The sequence below is a fragment of the Typha angustifolia genome, chromosome 9, assembly GCF_048772165.1.
Source record: "Typha angustifolia cultivar Huaian chromosome 9, ASM4877216v1, whole genome shotgun sequence".
In the NCBI taxonomy this organism is placed as follows: domain Eukaryota; kingdom Viridiplantae; phylum Streptophyta; class Magnoliopsida; order Poales; family Typhaceae; genus Typha; species Typha angustifolia.
The window spans coordinates 11,600,047-11,619,685 of record NC_133247.1 but is presented as its reverse complement, the minus strand read 5'-3'; the positions used below and the strand labels follow the sequence as shown (position 1 = coordinate 11,619,685).

Sequence of the window (19,639 nt, the reverse complement as noted above, 5' to 3'; positions counted from 1 at the left end):
TCTTTATATATATATTTATATCTTGTTTTCTTTCCTTTTCTTTTGTGAGGAAAATATAAGCTTTAGCTCTTGATGCAACCCACCATGGCTTTCTCTCTATCTATCTATTAATATCTTCTGATTCTCTACATCCTATTCATTTGAATGCAGGCGGTTGCTTCTTCTTAAATATTTTTTTTTTCTTTTATGAGGAAAATATAAGTGGTCGTTTCTACTTGTAAAAATATTCTTCACATAGGACCACTGTATACGGAGACATAGATAGATAAAAGAATAATAAAATATATGATACTTCGCACTACTGGGCACATATAAATAGTGGAAGATAGAGATCAAAATGGATTAATAACTAGGTTTGAACTCACCATCCATCTCTAAAACTAGCTCGAATGCAATAAGCAAATAAGTAGGTAAAAATTGCAAACAGATATACTATTTACAAAAGTATTGCTCGCTAGTTTTCATACTAAGTCAGATATATTTCATGGTTCACTCAGTACATAAAATGGTCCCATTAAAATTGAAGTGCCATGAATAAGAGGAAAGAAATATACATACTTGATAGCAAGGTTAGAAAAACTTAGATTGATATAGTAAAAATTGCTACTGTGGATGTTATTATTGTCGAAAATGCGAAGCAAATTGGAGTAAATATTGGTTTACAAATCTGGATAGTTGTTAGGTTTTGGTGTACTTAAAAGGACATTTTTCTGGATACTTTGTTGCAGTTTTTCGAGCTTCTATGTTTGTCTTGCTGATAGCTAATTAATAGATTCTCATTTCCCTTAAAAACACTTGGAAGAAAGCTCTTTATTTTCTTTATTTTCTTCTTTTCTCGGATCATTTTTCCGAACTTGATGTTTCCTTTTCAAACATTAAGTCTTATTTTGATGCTGGTATGTGTCAACTTCACAATATGGCATAATAAATATCTCATTAATTCTAAGTTCATAGTCGGCAATGAAAGAGAATTTATGCCTGTCACAAAACAAAGCTATTTCTTAAAATCCTCGCAAATCATGCAAATCATTCTTACATTCCATTGATTTCATCTCACATGCATCATACCATTGAATAAGAACTATTGCTTACAAATTTTTGAGCTGTGTTATAATGTTAGTCAAATTATATTCGAAGCTTCTCTTTTGGTTTTATTATCGTTTACGCTATGCATTTTTAACATGTTTTATTTAGCTTTCACATTTTTCTCTTTATTGCCTCAAAAACATTACGAGTTAACTAGTTACACTCAGTAACAAATTAGTATAAAACTTATAATATTTTGTTTTCTCGGGTATCTACCATTAGGGTAAAATAATAGTAGAGAAAATATGAAAATAAAAATAAATGAAAAGTATAAGCTTATTTCTTATAAATCAAATATAACCTTTTATATCCTAGGTGTACCGTTGGCGGGATGCATGCCGATGTATTGATCACTATTAAGATTCTGATTCCGATCAAGAGAAAATAAGAAGTCATAGTATTTGAGTAAGTATTATTTATATGATATGCTCCGACCATTTCGTGTGGGATCAGCCCCTTAGTCCCAAATTAGGGTAGATAAGATTCATGCATGTTAGAAGTTGTATGAATGTAGAGTCACTAGTTGACCAGTGTATGTGCAGTGTCAGTCACATTAATGGATTAGGTTCCTACGTTAAATCTTCAACCCATTAAACTACGAGACACCCAGTTGATCCATTTTTATACAAGTCAAAATTGGTCCACTCTTTTTTCTTCTTTTTTTTTTTTTTTTTTTGTCCTCAAACAATATCATAAATTATAAGAATCAATGTGTTCAAAGTTGTATGTCCGGCAGTTTACATGATCGTAGTTTGGAGTGGGTGGGTTATTACTTTGTTGGCAGAAATAGGTCTCTTTTACTTTATTGGTTTGGGCCAGCCAAATTTATATTTTTTTTTTCACCTCCATTAAGTGTAAAAATATTTACAATCATATTCCTAAAATGCTTTTCCCAACTTCTACTGTAAATTTTTTGAAAATAGATTTTAGAACTTAAACATATTAAATTTTGACTTTTTACATATAATATATACTCCTTCGCCTACCTAGGTTGAAACCAAGATAGTGTTACTTAATCAAACCTCCCGTTTTCGCTAATTGTGATATTGTTTAAAAGAGAACATAAAAGAAAGAGTTAAATATAATTTACCCCCCCCCCCCCAATACGATTTCGGATGAAATCACTTTAACCTTTTTTTTTTGGGTCAACTTTTCATTAAATTGTAAATTAATTTGCGCTTTTGTTTTACTCTCCTAATCTTTTGTTTTGTATCATTCAACCAATATTTATTTATTTATTTATTAATGTTTTAAAGAAATATAAAAGCTCAAGGAGGTAAAAAAAAAATTATATCCAAATTACAGGATAAAATATATTCAATTAACCTAAATGCAAGCTAATCAAATGATCAGTTTACTGTAAACCAAGAGTTTTGAGTACTGTCAAAGACTACAGAAAATGGAACTTAACTACTTAATTAACTTATACATTCATACCATCCAAGTCGGTATGCAATTAAAGAAGAACTTTCTTATACTTCAGTGATCATAATAGCAATCATGAACATTTGATCCTTTTAGTACTTTTGCATAGATGTATAGCTAGCTCCTTGGATATGAACAACATAGTACAAATGATTGTACTGTGTCATTTAATCTTGATTAAGTTCAATTAAGCTCAAATCAAATTTAAATTAATTTTAAGTCAAGCTTCAAAGGTTATCGGCTCAAACAAGCCTGGCTCCTTAAGTTTCGTAATTTCTATGTACATATTTTCTAGGGAAATTTATTAAAAATACCTTACATTTTGCTTGTATTATATAAATTAAATTTTAAAAATAAATATCTGACAATACTTGAAATACTCTTTACTGGACGTTAAAGACCGAATCATATCGTATTTACAGTTAATTTAACTCATACATATAATAACATTTGGTAGAGTGTAAATAATACTAAAAGAAGAATGTAGAGTGTTGTTAATATATATTTTCTACATAATACGAAATTTATTTCGAGGACTATATTTAAGCTTGGTATATTCAAATTTGAACTCAGATTAACTTGGCTCAGATAGTTGAATTGAACTCACTTCCAAGTCAAGTCAAGCTTGCAACTAATCTGATCTAAATTGCTATAATCAAGCGGCTTGTTATAGCTGGAGTTTAGAATTAGACAAGGCAAGGTTGATCATAAGATAGGATTCGGATTCATTTGATCTGAGACTATTTTTAACCCGTCGTTGGTCATATTTATTATTTCTTAATTTATGAACCTGGATGGTTATAATATCCCTCTCATGACATTAATACTAAGTGTCCAAATAGCCATGGAAGACCAGACCACAGGAGACAGCTGTGGGGATGATGCGTGGTATAATTGGAGTGCTCTGAATCCATGGCCATGATGGTTGGATGCCCCTCGTGATGTGCTTGACAAAATCTCAGCACCAGAGTATTGATTAGGAGGTGCAACTGCTCATGGCTGTGTTCTTAAATTTTAGCCTTTATGGATGCGTGGGCCCACCTATACCCATCTCTTAGAGAGAGGAGAGAGGAGAGAGGAGAGAGGAGAGAGGAGAGAGAGGAGAGAGAGGAGAGATTTGGCTTCCTAGCAACTTCTAAAGTGAAATTTAATTAAGTTGCTATAGAAAATGATCATATAACTAAGCCAACTAAGATCTACTACTAAACTTCCCTATCACTTTATCTCTACCTTACCTCTTGTTATATATAGACACAAGAGTGTCCTTAACATAGATAAGCAAACCCTCTCTTTATCCCCTCCTCTCTCTCTCTTTCTCCTTCTCTCGATCCTAGGTGTGAGAGGAAATGGGTGCCCCCTTGTCTTCTTGGCCATGGGCTAACATGGGTTCATACAAGGCATGGATCTTAATCTCCCTACTCCTCCTTTCATGTACATGAATAGTGTGTTTTTATGTTCAGATACTAATAAAAAGATCATGATGTGTGGTTCTCTCGTGCAGTATGTCATTTATGGGCCTCTCATAGCCAAGGCCATGCATTCATGGTCACAAGGAAAACTAGACTCATGGTGGCTTCACCTCTTTGTCCTCTATGCCATAAGAGCCCTCGTCCACCAGCTCTGGTTCTCCTTCAGCAGCATGCTCTTCTTCACCAGGCGGCGGAGGGTGGTCAGAGACGGCATCAACTTCAAGCAGATCGATGAGCAATGGCAATGGTCAGTACTTAACACAAACATATTAACATACCATCATAACAGTAAATCATGAGTTCGAACTGACTATTTTTTTTCTTCTTCTTCTTATTATTATTTCTTTCACCAACTCTTTGTCAGGGATGACTTTCTTATTCTCCAAGCTCTGATTGGATCCATGCTCTTCAACACACTCCCACCCATGAAGGAGCTGCCACTGTGGGATTTGAGAGGTTCTTTCATTGCTTTAGTGATCCATGTAGGCTTATCAGAGCCAGTGTTCTATTGGGTGCACAGGTGCTTGCATAGTAACGGCCTTCTCTTCTCCCAATACCACTCAGCCCATCACTCCTTTGTAGTCACCCAACCCTACACAGGTACAACTTGCAAACAGTGATAATTTAATGCATGAGGAAATGAAACCACTTACCTTTCTTTGGACCAGTTTGTCTTCTTCCACTCCCCCCTCTTTAAGGGGGCATAGGGGTATTAAATGTTGCTGCTTTGTAACTTGTTTTTTTTTCTTTTTTCTTTTTTCTTTTTTTGTTTCTTTTCCTCTTTGGATCAGCTGGATTTGCCACGCCTTTGGAGCACCTTGTGTTGACATTCGCAATGGGAGGACCAATTCTTGGGGCGTTTTTGCTGGGATCTGGCTCCATTGGGTTGATCTATGGCCACATCTTCATGTTTGATTTCCTAAGGTGCATGGGATACTCCAATGTGGAGGTGTTTCCTCACAAACTATTTCAGGCCATCCCCTTCCTTAGATACCTCATTTATACTCCCACGTAAGTCTTTTTACCCCCCTTTTAATTACTTTTTACGTTTTGTTCTTTGATGCTATAGCAGTAACTTAAAAGTTAAAGGTCAAGGTAAAGTGCTCGTGTAATGACAGTCTAGATGACATTGCCTTCAATGGGCTACAAGTAGGATGTTACCTAGAAACTTTAGTACTGCTGACTTAAATGAATGTCATGTAGCACTATACCTTAAAACTAGTAACCCACACCAGTAACCCAAACCTCCCTTTAATATTTTCATGCACAAACTCTAAGTACAGTGAAAAAAAAATTAAGACATAAGATTAGGTAATTTCCATGGGATAAGTTTTTCCAAAGTATAAGAAATAATTACAAAGGTAGTCAAAGAAGTTAGTACTAGGAATGGAATGTGAGTAATTAGTTGTGATGGGAAAGTTTCATATATAATGAGTTGGAGAACTTCTCCCAAATGCTGCCTCATTAATTAGCTAAGCAAACATTCTTTCAGTTCAAAACTTTAGCTTGTACCCTTCACCAAGGTCTTAATTGATCTTCTTATAATAGCTAATGGCCAAAACTATGATAATTAGTGCCCCAATTAATCCATTCTGATATGCTGTCTAGTTCTACCAGCCTGTTATTTGGTGTCATGCCACCAAATAAGCTTAATTGATGAAAATGACTCATTTGCTACAGCATGCATGCTAGGAGAACCCTTCAATTTAATTCCCCTGAAAACCTTTGAAAGTATTTAGTCTTGACTTTTGCCCACAAATAGTAAAGTTTACTGTGATATCAATAATTTCTCAAGTCAATTATACAGTATTATTAGTTGTGCAAATTTGTTCTCATCTGATGGGGGACCAAAACCTCATAATATTGATAGTGGATCTCAGTGAATTATCATGTCTTACTCCTTAAAGGCCGATCCAATTACCTCTTCCTATTTAATTTACTACAATTAATATCATTCATTTATGGCCCAAAAGAAGCTCAAATGGAGTGTACCTTTTTAAATTTATTTATGCAGGTATTACAGCTTACACAACATAGAGAAGAGCTCAAATTTCTGCCTCTTTATGCCTCTGTTTGATTTAATAGGAGGAACACTAAATACCAACTCCTGGGAGTTGCAGAAGGAGATAAGTTCAGGTACAAGTGCATCCTCACTAGCTAGTAGAAAGTGTACAAACTAGTATAGATGAATCAAATAAGAAAAACTATTTGCATGCTATTTTATTTTATTTTTCCCACTTGGTACTATCAATTCCTATTTGAAACAAGCAGTGGGGTACAGAACTTAATTATGGGCACAAAGTGATTACTAGTATTGAACATTGTTGATAGCCAATGCAAGGCGCATGTCCAGTAGTTGCAAGTGCTAATAAAATAAAGTTCTCAGTAAGATAGTGGCAGATAGATGCATCTCCCAAATGGAGTACTTACTATGCATGAGATATAGGAATAGTTTCGCCTTGGGCCATCAAATGACAATTTATTTGTACAAAGTTTTGGGTGTTTGGTGCTGGCCCAGAACTAGTCTTTTCTGAACTTAAAGCACTTTTGCTTTTATGGCTTTGCCTGCCACATGACAAGGTAACTTGCAGTATCTTACTGCCACTTTTTTTCTTTAATTTGATCTTGTCTTCTTTTACTGATGAATAAAGAACTCCAATGCCACAGCAGTTTGAATTTCAAAAGATTAAAACTAGGGAATTTACTGAGTATATATATATATATTATATTCCTCCAAAGTTTATTCTTATTAGTTTTTTTGTGGTTATTATTCAGATTGTTTTAAGAAAGTGTTTGAAGAATATACATATGAAATAATATTAAAGCTATCATTCTCTGTTAGCTTAATCTTTTTCTTTTTTTAAAGTAGTTGATAAATTGACATCCTATTGGTGATTTCTATTCGATTCTGCAGGGAAGAATGACCAAGTTCCAGACTTCGTCTTCCTCGTGCATGTGGTGGACGTGATCTCCTCCATGCACGTAGCTTTTGGTTTCCGTGCTGTTAGCTCGATGCCCTTCGCGTTTAATCCCCTCTTGCTGCCTCTTTGGCCTCTGGCCTTCCTGGCAATGGTGGCGATGTGGATTTGGTCCAAGACTTTCTTGGTCAGCTTCTACAACCTCAGGGGTCGACTCCACCAAACGTGGGCTGTTCCGAGATACGGATTCCAGGTCTACTTTTCTTTTTCTCATGGTTGTTTCTAGAGTTTAAAGATGATCATTTTAACCAAGTATAAATTGTTTACTTCATAAAAAAAAAAAGGAGTAATTTAGTCATCTTATATGCATCTACTGGTATCAAAATAAAATTCTAGTTCATTATCAGCTTAAGCTTTTAGAGCAGTTATTAAATTATATGATCTTGAATGCATGCAGTACTTCTTACCGTTTGCGAAAGATGGCATCAATAAGCAAATTGAGCTAGCAATACTAAGGGCAGATAAGATGGGAGTGAAGGTGCTAAGCCTTGCTGCACTGAACAAGGTTAGTTTTATCTTACCTTTTAATATCTATCCCTGGATAACTCCTCCTTACAGAGAACCATGTGGAGGCATTAATGAGCAGTGTGGTCCTAAGGAGTTAATTATTTCTGGTACCAAACTAATGGATCCCTTAGATTAATTGAGTTGGTATAAGAGCTTACAGATAAAGGATCCCATGGGACCTAATGCTTTTTTCCAGGGCCACATTAGTACTTTCTTGTTAAACTTTTTATTTCTCTTCTTATGGTGTAGCTCTCTATTGACATAGATTAATTTATTTGTTATGAGACTTCATAGTAGTTAGAACATAAAAGAAAGTTTTGAGAGTAATTGATGAGCTAACATAGTAGCAAATCAGAAGAAGCTAAGTTCAAATTCAATCCTAATATGTATAGCGGTACTCGAAAATTTATTCTGTTTTTTTTTTCTCCTGTTTGTTCTAGAATGAAGCTCTAAATGGAGGTGGAACACTGTTTGTAAGCAAGCATCCAGATCTGAGAGTGAGAGTTGTGCATGGCAACACACTAACAGCAGCAGTGATCCTAAATGAAATTCCTAACAATGTGAAGGAGGTCTTCCTCACTGGAGCTACATCTAAGCTTGGAAGAGCAATAGCTCTATACCTCTGCAGGAAAAAAATTCGAGTCCTGGTATATATATTTATATATATAATGCTAATATATCTCATCAGAAGAATTCTCTAGTAAATTTAACTAAGAAAAATGAAGTAATTTTTTCTCTCTGTTTCTGTTTTCCTTTTTCTTTTGCAGATGCTTACTCTATCAACTGAAAGGTTCTTAAAAATTCAGAGGGAAGCCCCTCCAGAGTTCCAACACTACCTTGTTCAAGTCACCAAATACCAAGCAGCTCAAAATTGCAAGGTAACAAATACTAGGCTTTATTTATTTATTTATTTAGGGTTTAAGGTTTATGTCGAATTAAAAGCAATGAAAAGATAGAGTGTAATCTTCAATAAACACATAATAATATAGAGTACGAAAGCGAAGAAAAGAATTCCTATATGTTAATATGTTATTTTAACAGACGTGGCTCGTCGGAAAATGGTTGTCGCCGAGAGAACAAAGATGGGCGCCGTCGGGCACGCACTTCCACCAATTCGTTGTCCCCCCAATCATTAGCTTCAGGAGAGACTGTACCTATGGGAAGTTGGCTGCCATGAGGCTTCCTAAGGATGTGCAAGGGTTAGGAGTTTGCGAGGTAAGCTTTAGTATGTATAACTTTGAAGTTGCTGCATGTTTTTCTACAACAGAGTAATAATAGTACGATTTCACCATGAAACAAACAGTACACAATGGAGAGAGGAATAGTTCATGCCTGCCACGCCGGCGGCGTCGTCCACCATTTAGAAGGCTGGACTCATCACGAGGTCGGCGCCATCGACGTCGACCGGATCGACGTCGTCTGGAAAGCTGCATTGAAGCATGGCCTATCACCAGCCTGAGGTTAAGAAGTGCCATAACATAATAACATAATGTATTCATCTCTCTTTATGGCCTCTATTTCCTTTCTCTCTCTCTCTCTCTCTCTGTGTCTCTCTATCTCGATCTTGTTCAATGTAACAGAAATTGAGAAGCATAGCTCTCTCACATATATATGAACACATGTTTGCCATAGGGATGTGTCGATGATCAACCTTGCTTAATGCATGCATGCATGCATGCACCAAGATGTTAATCTTTCGTATGTGGATGTGGATGGCCTTGTCCATGTATTTAGAGGGCTTCACTACTTTAGTTGAGTGGTAATTAGGTATGATGGAGATTGGCTACTGAGATTACTTGCATAGATATTTGCTGAACATGATATTTTCTTACAGAAAAGAGGTATTTAGGAAGTTTTATATATATATGAGTCAATGTACCGCTTAAAAAATAAGCGGAGTCTAGGAAAATTTATCAAAAATTTAAATACCCTTATGATAATTAATGCATTAAAGTAAATTTGCATATAACACCCTGTATTTTAATGAAATTAAGGTTTAATATCTATATTTTTACTATTTGCAAGTTGAGCTATATAATTTAGCGAATACTATGTACAGAAAACACTATGAGTTAAATTTAAACTAACCATTTAGATAGATAAAAATATTTCATCAAATTAATATTTTTTTAAATGACTAAAATATCTTTACTTACATGTTAGGCAAGTATAATTTAGCTAAGCGTATTTTTGTAATCTTTTTAATATAGTTAACTTAGTTTAGAAATTTAGTTAAGTTTAACTAACAGATTTAATAGTAGGATCTTTTCTGCACATATTTAAATTATAATACGAGATTTACAAATAGTAAAAATATATGGTGCAAACCGTAATTTTGTCATAAGATAGAATGTCATATGCAAATTTCCCTCGGTCAAAATAAGAACTATTTTAAGTATTTTTAAAAGTAATAAAATATTTTTTATTTTATAATTTATTGGTAGGTTAAAATTAACTCAGTATATTTTTGAGATATTAAAAATTAAATATATAAATATATATATATATATACAAAGTTTTGCTTTTATAATGGTGCTTTTATGCTAAGATATTTTAGAGGTTAAGGAAAAGTTAAACTTAGCATCCCTGTTCAAATATTCATATTCTGATGCCATCTTTTCAGAGATAAGTTAGAATAAATTAGCCGAGTATTATATGCATCCTAAATGGGTCACATTACAAATTATCTTAAAGACAGGGTGCTAATCACATATTACAATAATACAGTTTTATTTGAAAAAAAAAATAGTAAGTCTTTACGAAATAGACTGAAATAGAAGAAGCAACGCTGTATCTAGGCGTTGATAACTCCTCAACAGAGCTTGTGCAGTGTCATTTAAATCCTCTCGCTCAAGAGCAGCTCTCCACGCCCCTACTTCTCGTCTTTTACTTAGTTGACCACCTACTGCTTTCGCCATGAAAGGAGATTTACCTAGCTTTTGCACGATTTGCTTCCCAATCTTCTCTAGCTCCTCTTGTTGATACGAGTCATTTAATTTAGTCTCACCCAGAGCATGATGCATGAAAAGTGAGATGAACTCATCCTCTCTTAGATCCTTTAATCGCATAATGTTCTTAGGGTGCAAAGCCATTGGCATCTTCTCTGTTCTTGTAGTTACTAGCATCTTGCTTTCATTATCTCCAACAGCTAGAGGAGCAACAAGTTGTTCCCATTCTGCCTCGTTCATCGACTCATCACACGAAACATCATCGAACACCACCAATACTTTCTTTGATCTTATCATTTTCATAAGCACACCTTGCAGCGCGTCGAGATTCTCGAGAAGTGGGCACTCCTCCTTGGAAGCGGACTCGATCATCTCTCTCGTGTACTTGAAGACGTCGATCTCACGAGAGACGCAAACCCAAATCCTAACATCAAAATGCTCTGCTACTCTTTCATCGTTGTAGACTAACTGTGCAACAGTGGTCTTACCAGCACCTGCGATGCCGACAATGGCGACGACCGAAAAGCCTCTTTTACTAAGTAAATATTTATTTATTATCTCTTCGCACTCATCATCTCGCCCAAACACTCGTTGTGGAGGTATGGAGGTGGTCACATTTGGTCGTCTACTAGATAGTTCATGGAATGTATTACCTTCAAAAGCAATCTTTTCAAACTTATTTAGACTTGTTCTAATCTTATTACTCTTTTGAAGGGCCAAATGGGACATCCCTATGTTCAACTTTCTCACAAGTTTCTTCATCGGTTTCTCTTTATGAAGTTGGCGATCATACAAGTCCACCATGTCCGCTGCCTCATAAAGAGCATCCTTGAGCTTCTTCAGCCATAGCTCCAGCTCTCGCCTATGCTCGCAGCTCTTCTCGACAGCCTCGATCATGAGCTGGAATTGGGGGAGGATGGTGGTCTCCAGATCTCGTAGCATAGTTGAGAGTATAGTTTGAGATGATTATTTGCTTCTATTAAACAATCAGTTGAGCAAAATTTAAGCTATTAAGTAACGAATAAATAATGTATATCATTCTTTTAAACACTTATGTGAAGTTCGAAATAAGCATTACAAAAATCAATCCTTCATATTATGTTAAATAAACAATTGATCTAAAAGATTATTAATTTGCCGGATAACAACCAAAAATATAAATATATATCATACCTTATAAGAATGGCAAAGAAGTTGGAAGATGGAAGCAGAGAGTAGAGATGGAGAGAGGCAAGCAGAACAAAGGGGTGGGTTAAAGGAGAGGAGAATGGCAAGTAGAGGAAGAAAAGTATAATTCGTATTCTTTCATGGTGATGGATAGATTAGTAAGGAATAATATGGCCAACAAAAAAGTAAGGAATAATACAGCTAACCAAAAGTGAGGAATAGTATATAGCCAAAGGAGAAGAACCAGATGCCTTTCTTTCACGAAGAGGAACTTGTAGCAAAATAAAATACTTTTACCTCAAAGTTAGTAATGATATAGTTTTATTATTAAACAAATATTTCTTCAACCAACTAAGGTACCATCCACATGACCAAAGAGGTCATACGTTCGACTCCAAACTCCAAGCCTAAATAATATTGTGGAGAAATTATTTGGTAGTTTCATAGCTTGGCTTGATTCGATTGATGGCTCGACAATGTGGTTAGTTTGGATGAGTAGCTCTGCAGCGCGACAACTTGGAGTAGGTCTCGACGGTATTTAGTTCAGAGTAATTATTCGACGACGCGTATGGCTTGAAACCTAAACTAGGTGAGCAACATGATGGCTTGAAGCAAGTCTCGGCGGTATTTGGTTATGAGCAATTATTCGGCGACGCATATAGCTTGAATCTTGGACTAAAAACTTAGTTAAAAGCTTGGCATAAATATCTCTGTATTTAAAGATGGTTAGCCATTTGTCTAACACATATCTAGTCTTTAGACTTATGAACGATAAAAGAAAATCAAAAAGAACTTTTTTTCATACTTTTGTTATTAGCTTTATAATTAAATGAGAATTACACTCTCTAAAGTATAACCTATTTATTATATATATATATATATGACTTATTTTTAGTGACACATTGATTTTATTAACTATGTAAAACATCCAAAATGCGCTTTCTTTTGGTTCTTCTCTTATAAAAATATGATGGAATCAATTTTAAATATTCTAGATATCCTTTTAACTTTATTTTAATTAGAGAAAAAAAAATTAATGTAAAGTGCACTATAGTTAATGTAAAAGTGTCCTAAAATTTGGTGGAACATAAGTCTCTGTATCTATAAACTCTAGGTGTAACTAGTTCCAATTAAATTATCATTTTAGCATTAGCAACTTATTATTCGATCGATAAATTAATTTTCTTGCATTAGGTACTTCTCAATTATATTTTTTAAAAATAAACTGTTGGCCGGTAAGATGCATTTAGCGTGATTTCCGAGGCACGTTGTGTTTGCTCGTTTTCTAATTAAAATATAGTTCTAGCGTTAGCAACTTATTATTCCCATCAATTAATTAATTTTCTAGCATTAGGTACTTCTCAATTAAATTTTAAAAAAAATTACACTTTGGGTAATAAGGTGTGTTTAGCGCGATTTCCGAGGCGCGATTTCTACTCACAATAGGATAACTTGCTTTTTTTATTTCATTTCCTCTAATCCAATAAGATTAGAAGATAAGCTAGATGAAATAATTGGTGAAACTTCTTTTCGTAACCAATAATAATAATAATAATAATAATAATAAGCAATTATAAAAATTGATCATATTCTAGTACAATTTTATTTTATTTTTGGGAGGGTTATAATCTCAAATATGGAGGTAAACTTAGGAATCAAAGTGTCCAAGATTTGAGGATTTAAAATTTAAAAAAAGGACATCATCATAGTCTTCTTTGATTCAAAATATGAATAAATTTATCAATCCCTTTGCTCTCTTCTTCTCTTTGACCTACTTCTACTCTTCTAGCCATATTTTTCTAGGTCTTGGGAATACTATTATTTTAAGTGCAAGTGGCAAATAATTGAGATCACCAAAACTATGGCGTTACTGGTTTTCATAATTAATTATTTATATTTGATAGTGGGTTGTTAAGTTTTGGGATTCGTTAATCAATCAATTTATGCTTGCATTAGGAAGAGCAAAATAATAATAATAATAATGGGAGGTGGTTTATAATGAAAGTTTACCTACCTTAAGTACTTGTGTGGTTAAAAATAATAATTATATTTTTATTTTAAAAATAACTAATAAAAATACCTATGAATTTAGAAAAGCTAATAATTATAATTTACTCTAAATCATCTTACAAGAAGTTGTTTTAACAACTATGTTGTATAATAATTATACATTTATTTTATTATATATATATAGAATATTATCTTACATATTGTATATCGAGTCTATTCGAGCCGAGCTCGACTAAGCCGACTCTAGCTCGACTCAGCTAAATTAACCTTTTAAGCTCAAAATTTTAGCTTAGCCCAGTAAGCGAGTGAGCTTTTTTGACAGCCCTGATCACAAGTTTAAGCGGTTGAAAACATAAAATTTTTTGTGGAAGAAATTAAAATGAATTATTTGCTATCTATAATTATCTTGTATAGCTTATTAAAAATAATTTTTATTTTTTATAAAGAAATGAATAGCTAAGAGAGAAATAAAATATGACAAATTTATCCTTACAATTTAAAAAAGTGACCGGATTAATTTTATTTAGTATGATTTAATCTCAACCGTTCGATTAGGAGAGAGAAATTAATAGTTCTTATTAAATAATTTATCTATGTCGTAAACCAAAGCCAAATTAAGTACATAAAATTAACACCATCATCCTAAACGGATAATCCACTCTTTATCCTCGTTTCCTCCCCGGATTAGAATTATCCGCCTCTTATTCCTGGACGCAAAGCTATCAGCCGAATAGACGACGATGAGAAAGATGAGGAGGATAACATTAGCGACTGCAAACTTCTTCCACTCGTTCTTCAACGTAGCAACTACCCCTGCCTTGCAAGATTGGCACTCAAAACAGAGGGCGTTCTGGTCATTTGACCATGTTTTGCAATCTCGGTTAAAAGTAGAGGAGTTAAACCCTGCAGGTTTAATCCATACTGTTGGATTCTGGTAGGTGAAGTTGCAAGCAATTGGAGGCTTGCAGCATCCGGACTGCAAATGCAAACATAAAAAGAGATGGATTAGTGTAAGATTAATCCATGAATAGGAGCTCTTTTAACCATCTCAATATTATCTATTGATAAAAATCTTTTATAAAGTTGTGTCTAGTTTCTTAATGTAATCTATTTGTTGAGAAGAACTAACCTTTTATTTCCGAGCTAATTATCGTATGTATACCTTTCTAAAATCTCTTAGCCTTTAAATTTTGATTAATTAAGTAGAAAGACAAATACTACTCTTAATTAAGGGCATTATTATTAAATGCATTTGACCCAAAAAGATTTAAAAGAAATTAAGAGTTAGATATATTAACCCAACTCGATCACCTGAATGAGAGAGAGATGACTGCCTCTGTGACAGACCTTCCCTTCCTGCATGCAGCTCTTGATCTTCCCCCAGTTCTCGCCATCGTCGACCCTCTTCTGAAGCCAGAGGAGGAAGAGGACGAGGAGGTAGAGCCAGAGGAGGCACGAAGCACCGGCGTTAACGTAGGAGCTGCATGCTCCGATGAGGCCCGCGACGGAGACGACGAGGAGGAAGGCGCCGAGCAAGACGACGGGGCGGTGGAGGAACTTTTCGCACTCGGTGCCGGCACGGCGGCGAAGGCCGAGGGACGAGCCGGAGAAGAGGATGCCGATGGAGATGAGGAGGAGGAGGAGGTTTAGGATGGTGAGGAGTTTATTGCTGAAGCGAGCCATTTGTAATTAGTGAAGAGAAGAGAGAAGTGAAAACTATTATATATATAAACATACCAACTACGAGGGAAGGAGGGTAAAACTGTAATTCTAAACTCTCACGTCCAAGGCAATTTACTCTATTACCCCTGTTCTTCAGAATGATAATAATAATAATATAAATCACAAATCTTTTTTACCTATTTTTGTAATTCAAACTCTGTCTTTTAGAATTTTGTAATTCGATTATAATTCTCATTTAATACCATTACGTTATTTTAACTAACTATCGACAATCAAATTACTAAAATTAAAAGTAATAGAATAATAAAATAAGTTAATATAAATAAAATACAAATACTAATAAATTAAAAATAAAATTTGGGTAATATTTTGTAATTTATATAAAACACAAAATACTAGTAATATTTTGTTAATATATACTAAAATAAAATGCTGATCTATCCCTAATATCTTCTATTATTTTCGTATCAAAGACTGAGGATAAGTAATCAAATCTATACAAACATACCATTAATTTATATGTGTCTAAGTAAAACCATTAATTTTTATTGTTTTTTAAGGGTATACATGCACACAAAAAGAACATTTTAATAATAACAATAAATCTTAGGTAATTAATTAAAAACCTCAGTACAAGATTCTCTATAAATAAAATACCCCAGAGTCAATTAGGAGACTATAAAAAGTTCTCCAAGTTGTTGAGGTTGTTGGAGGAAAAATGATTGTGTTAATACAAACATAGGTTATCCTTGGAAGATTAAAGAATAATGTGGTGGAAGAATATTTACTATAGATAATTGACAAAGTTATAGTTAATATTTCCTGATCATATGTCACACTAATTTGTTTCTCAATATTATACCCAGAAAGTATAATCTGTTAACAGGAGCAAAAGGGATAAAAGTATATGCTTGTATGCCATCTTGCAGCCCAATGAAACTGTGGGATCTTCATCCATGTTTAATGTCTAAGTTTTTATATCATTAGGCACTTGTCATTAACTTCAAACCAGAAGAAAAGAAAATTAAATTAAAGTGATGTTGTTTGGCTTCTAGGTGTGATTTCAGAGAGTTGACTTGATTTAAAAGGCATTTTCCCACTCTCAATTAGGTTGGTTGTTAGTTAAGCCATTAATTTCCTTTCCACTAATCTAATGATATTAGAAGTCATAAGCATTTTGACTAAATGTAATAAGAATCAGAATGATTTGAAAGAGGACAAGAGAAAGAAATAAAACCCTTTATTTTTATCCTCTTTTTGTTTATCATTCACATGGATATTAATCACTAAATGACAGTGATCATATAGACAAATTAAATTAGTTTTAAATAGAATATAATTTTAAAACATTTTAAAACCTTTTTTCAAGTATTATGGATTTTACCTTTTTATTTTTAAAAATAATAAAATATTTTCTATTTCATTAGCTGTTATTAGTGCAATGTTAAAAGTATATGAGTTAAATAATAAATATCTATAATATAAGATATGAATTATAATAGAAGTAAAACATCAGACGTTTTTGATGAAATTTCCAAAAGATGAAGTCTCAAAAATGATTATTTTAGTCAGAATCCATAGGCCCATAAGATTTAAGCATATGCCTTACTTTGGATACATAGATAGTGATTTATTTCCCAAAGCAAGGATTACTTAAAGGCTCAACCACAAAATTAGCCCTAATCAATTATGCCCACCACCAAACCCTTGTCCAGACCCAAACCCTCTGCCAAAATTTGACCATGATCCAGAGTTTGAACCTGAGAATGAACCAGATCCAGAGTTCAAACCACCTGATGTGGTGTATGATCTCCCATTTGAACTTGACCACCCACCTGTGCTTGAGCTAGATCCAGATGATGCACTTGAGCTTGAACCAGAGTTGGCACCAAAACCCGAGCCCATGGCGGTAGTTGATGCACTTGATTCAGCTTCTGAGCTTGATCCAGATGATGATGAACCCGAGTTGGAGTTAGACCATGCACCCGAGTTTGAATTTGAACCTGAATTTGTGCCATAACTCGGGCCAGTAATGGTAGTCGATGAGCCTAAGCCAGCTCCCGAGCCAGATGATGCCGAGTTGGATCCTGAGTTAGAGTTAGACCATGCATCGGAGTTTGAATTCGAACCTGAGTTGACACTTGAACCCGAGTGTGTTGTCGTAGTAGATGCACCTGAGCCAGATGATGCCGAGTTGAATCCTGAGTTAGAGTTAGACCATGCATTGGAGTTTGAATTTGAACCTGACTCTGCACCTAAACTTGAGTGTGTTGCGGTAGTCGATGCACCTGAGTTGGCTTCCGAGCCTGAGCCAGATGATGCTGAGTTGGATCCTGAATTAGAGTTAGACCATGCACCTGAGTTTGAACTTGAACCAGAGTTAGCACCAAAACCCGAGCCTCTACTGGTACTGGATGCACCTGAGCCAGCTTCTGAGCTTGAGCCAGATGATGCTACATTGGATCCTGAATTAGAGCCGGACCATGCACCTAAGGTCGAACCAGATGAGGGATTGGCATTTGATGCACCAAAAGATCCTGGACCTAAAAGATGTAGCTCATTGTTTAGTTCATGCTAGAAGTTACTACTATTAGGACTCAATTGAAAACATTTAAGTTGTTACCTAAAGTTGAGCCTGATCCAGGATTGGAACCAGCACCATAAGCGCAATGTGTGTCCTCTTTATGAGTCGTAGAAGATCCTCCGGTGGAGCCAAACGATGTGCCCGAGTTCGAACTAGAACCGTAACCATTGCTTGAGCCTGAACTGGATCCATAAGCCGATCGAGAACCATAATTGGATGATGAGGCTCCACCCGATCCAGCATAAGTCCCCCCACCGAAACCAGATGATGAACCTTGACTCGACCCGAAGCCTGAACCAGAGTTCGAGCCAGAACCATAACCATAGCTTGAGCCTGAGCCTTGTGTTGAGCCATAACCATAATTTGAGCCTCCACTTGACCCAGTGTAAGATCCCCCGCCAAAACCCGAACCATAGTTTGAATCAGAACCGCCAAAATTAGATGATGCTCCTGAGCCCGAGCCATACCCCGATCCTTGACCGGAAGCAACATAAGAACCTCCTTGAGGACCAGACCAAGCACCAAAGCCTGATCCCTGGCCTGAGCTCGAGGCAAAAGCAGAACCAGAACCATAGCCTAACCCAACACCTGAGCCATCAAGCCCTAGTCCAACCCCCAACCCTACTCCTATCCCACCACCCAGGCCCACACCCAAGTCCTTTCTCATTGTTCTACCCTTTGCACCACCCAAACAAACCGAAAGCACAACAAGTGCAACAACTAGTGCTCTATTGGACGCCATTGATGCTATTCCTTCTCTCTCCAATGATGTTAATGAAGAATTAGCAAGTGATTTATATAGGCATAAATGACATAGTTAAGCACTAACACGAACATGAACATGTGATGCTGAGTAAGTTCACATGACAGTGCTGTTAAAAGCTCGCAAAGGCCACGTCCGCATGCTCTCAGATTTGGCCGCACGTATGCAAAGTGATTGGATTCCATGTGGGTCTCACCAAATCTTTTGGAGATTAACATTTGGCTCCACTTAAACTAGGAGTATCTAGCGTTAGATTACCTCGAGATTCGTGCTCCAAAGTTCGTCGTAGAAGTTTCTAGAATTGGGCCTCTTAACGTTGGGCGGATCTCATATTATCCATTTATCCATTCAAGTATATATGTCTATCCATCTTTACCCATAGAAATTTATCCAAATTATAAGCAATAAAATAAAAATACAATAGGCTCTAACTACATTTGCGTCCATAGTTGAGTCTATAATTTATGTTTTCTATTTGACTCAAAAATATGTACATAACATCGTATTCTTATCTATATTTACAATAAACAAATACATTTACAAAGTCTATTATCATAGGGGTAAGTATAGGGGGCTACCTTTGGAGATAAGAGAGAGAGAGAGGAGATAACAACTGTAGCTGATATGACAAATGTATTATCATCTCAAAGGGTAAATTATAATCTTGAGTTATTAATAAATAATTTTAGAAAGTTGTATGGAATAAGATGAGAGAGAATTTTGAAATAGTATACTAGAATAAGATAAGATGTTGTTTGGTTACTACACTAAAATACATCTATTTATATTACATAAGTGAACGGGGGCTTAGTTAACATTGCAACTATATTGGCATTGCGCATTGTATACTCATCATCTATTCCATCAATTTACTTCATATCAAATCGAAAGATATTCCAGTAACTTTTCTTCTTTACCTTCATTTTATATCACATCAAAAATAATTAATTATTACACCTTTATTTTATAATAAAAGTGAACAGGAATAATTTTTCCTAGAATAAAACTTAAATTTTGGT

The 19,639-nt window shown here is 35.0% G+C and overlaps 4 protein-coding genes across 4 annotated transcripts; 1 reads left to right on the top strand and 3 right to left on the bottom strand.

The window, feature by feature from the left end:
• The first annotated feature begins 3,750 nt into the window (after positions 1-3,750).
• On the top strand, positions 3,751-9,184 carry LOC140767786 (very-long-chain aldehyde decarbonylase GL1-2-like). The gene is made up of 11 exons (XM_073107826.1): positions 3,751-3,908; positions 4,013-4,227; positions 4,345-4,580; positions 4,772-4,991; positions 5,995-6,116; positions 6,895-7,151; positions 7,356-7,463; positions 7,906-8,112; positions 8,233-8,343; positions 8,507-8,680; positions 8,769-9,184. The coding sequence occupies exons 1-11, from the start codon at positions 3,858-3,860 to the stop codon at positions 8,922-8,924; spliced, it is 1,857 nt and encodes a 618-aa protein (XP_072963927.1). The 5' UTR covers positions 3,751-3,857; the 3' UTR covers positions 8,925-9,184.
• Positions 9,185-10,176: 992 nt separating this feature from the next.
• LOC140767172 (disease resistance protein RGA2-like) lies at positions 10,177-11,700 on the bottom strand. The gene is made up of 2 exons (XM_073106991.1): positions 11,587-11,700; positions 10,177-11,389 (listed from the first exon to the last, which is right to left on the bottom strand). The coding sequence occupies exon 2, from the start codon at positions 11,353-11,355 to the stop codon at positions 10,222-10,224; it is 1,134 nt and encodes a 377-aa protein (XP_072963092.1). The 5' UTR covers positions 11,356-11,389; positions 11,587-11,700; the 3' UTR covers positions 10,177-10,221.
• Positions 11,701-14,128: 2,428 nt separating this feature from the next.
• On the bottom strand, positions 14,129-15,273 carry LOC140767638 (tetraspanin-8-like). The gene is made up of 2 exons (XM_073107633.1): positions 14,902-15,273; positions 14,129-14,566 (listed from the first exon to the last, which is right to left on the bottom strand). The coding sequence occupies exons 1-2, from the start codon at positions 15,271-15,273 to the stop codon at positions 14,228-14,230; spliced, it is 711 nt and encodes a 236-aa protein (XP_072963734.1). The 3' UTR covers positions 14,129-14,227.
• A 1,542-nt stretch (positions 15,274-16,815) lies between these two features.
• Positions 16,816-18,604, bottom strand: LOC140767370 (uncharacterized). The gene is made up of 2 exons (XM_073107245.1): positions 17,897-18,604; positions 16,816-17,816 (listed from the first exon to the last, which is right to left on the bottom strand). The coding sequence occupies exons 1-2, from the start codon at positions 18,597-18,599 to the stop codon at positions 16,957-16,959; spliced, it is 1,563 nt and encodes a 520-aa protein (XP_072963346.1). The 5' UTR covers positions 18,600-18,604; the 3' UTR covers positions 16,816-16,956.
• Positions 18,605-19,639: the final 1,035 nt, after the last annotated feature.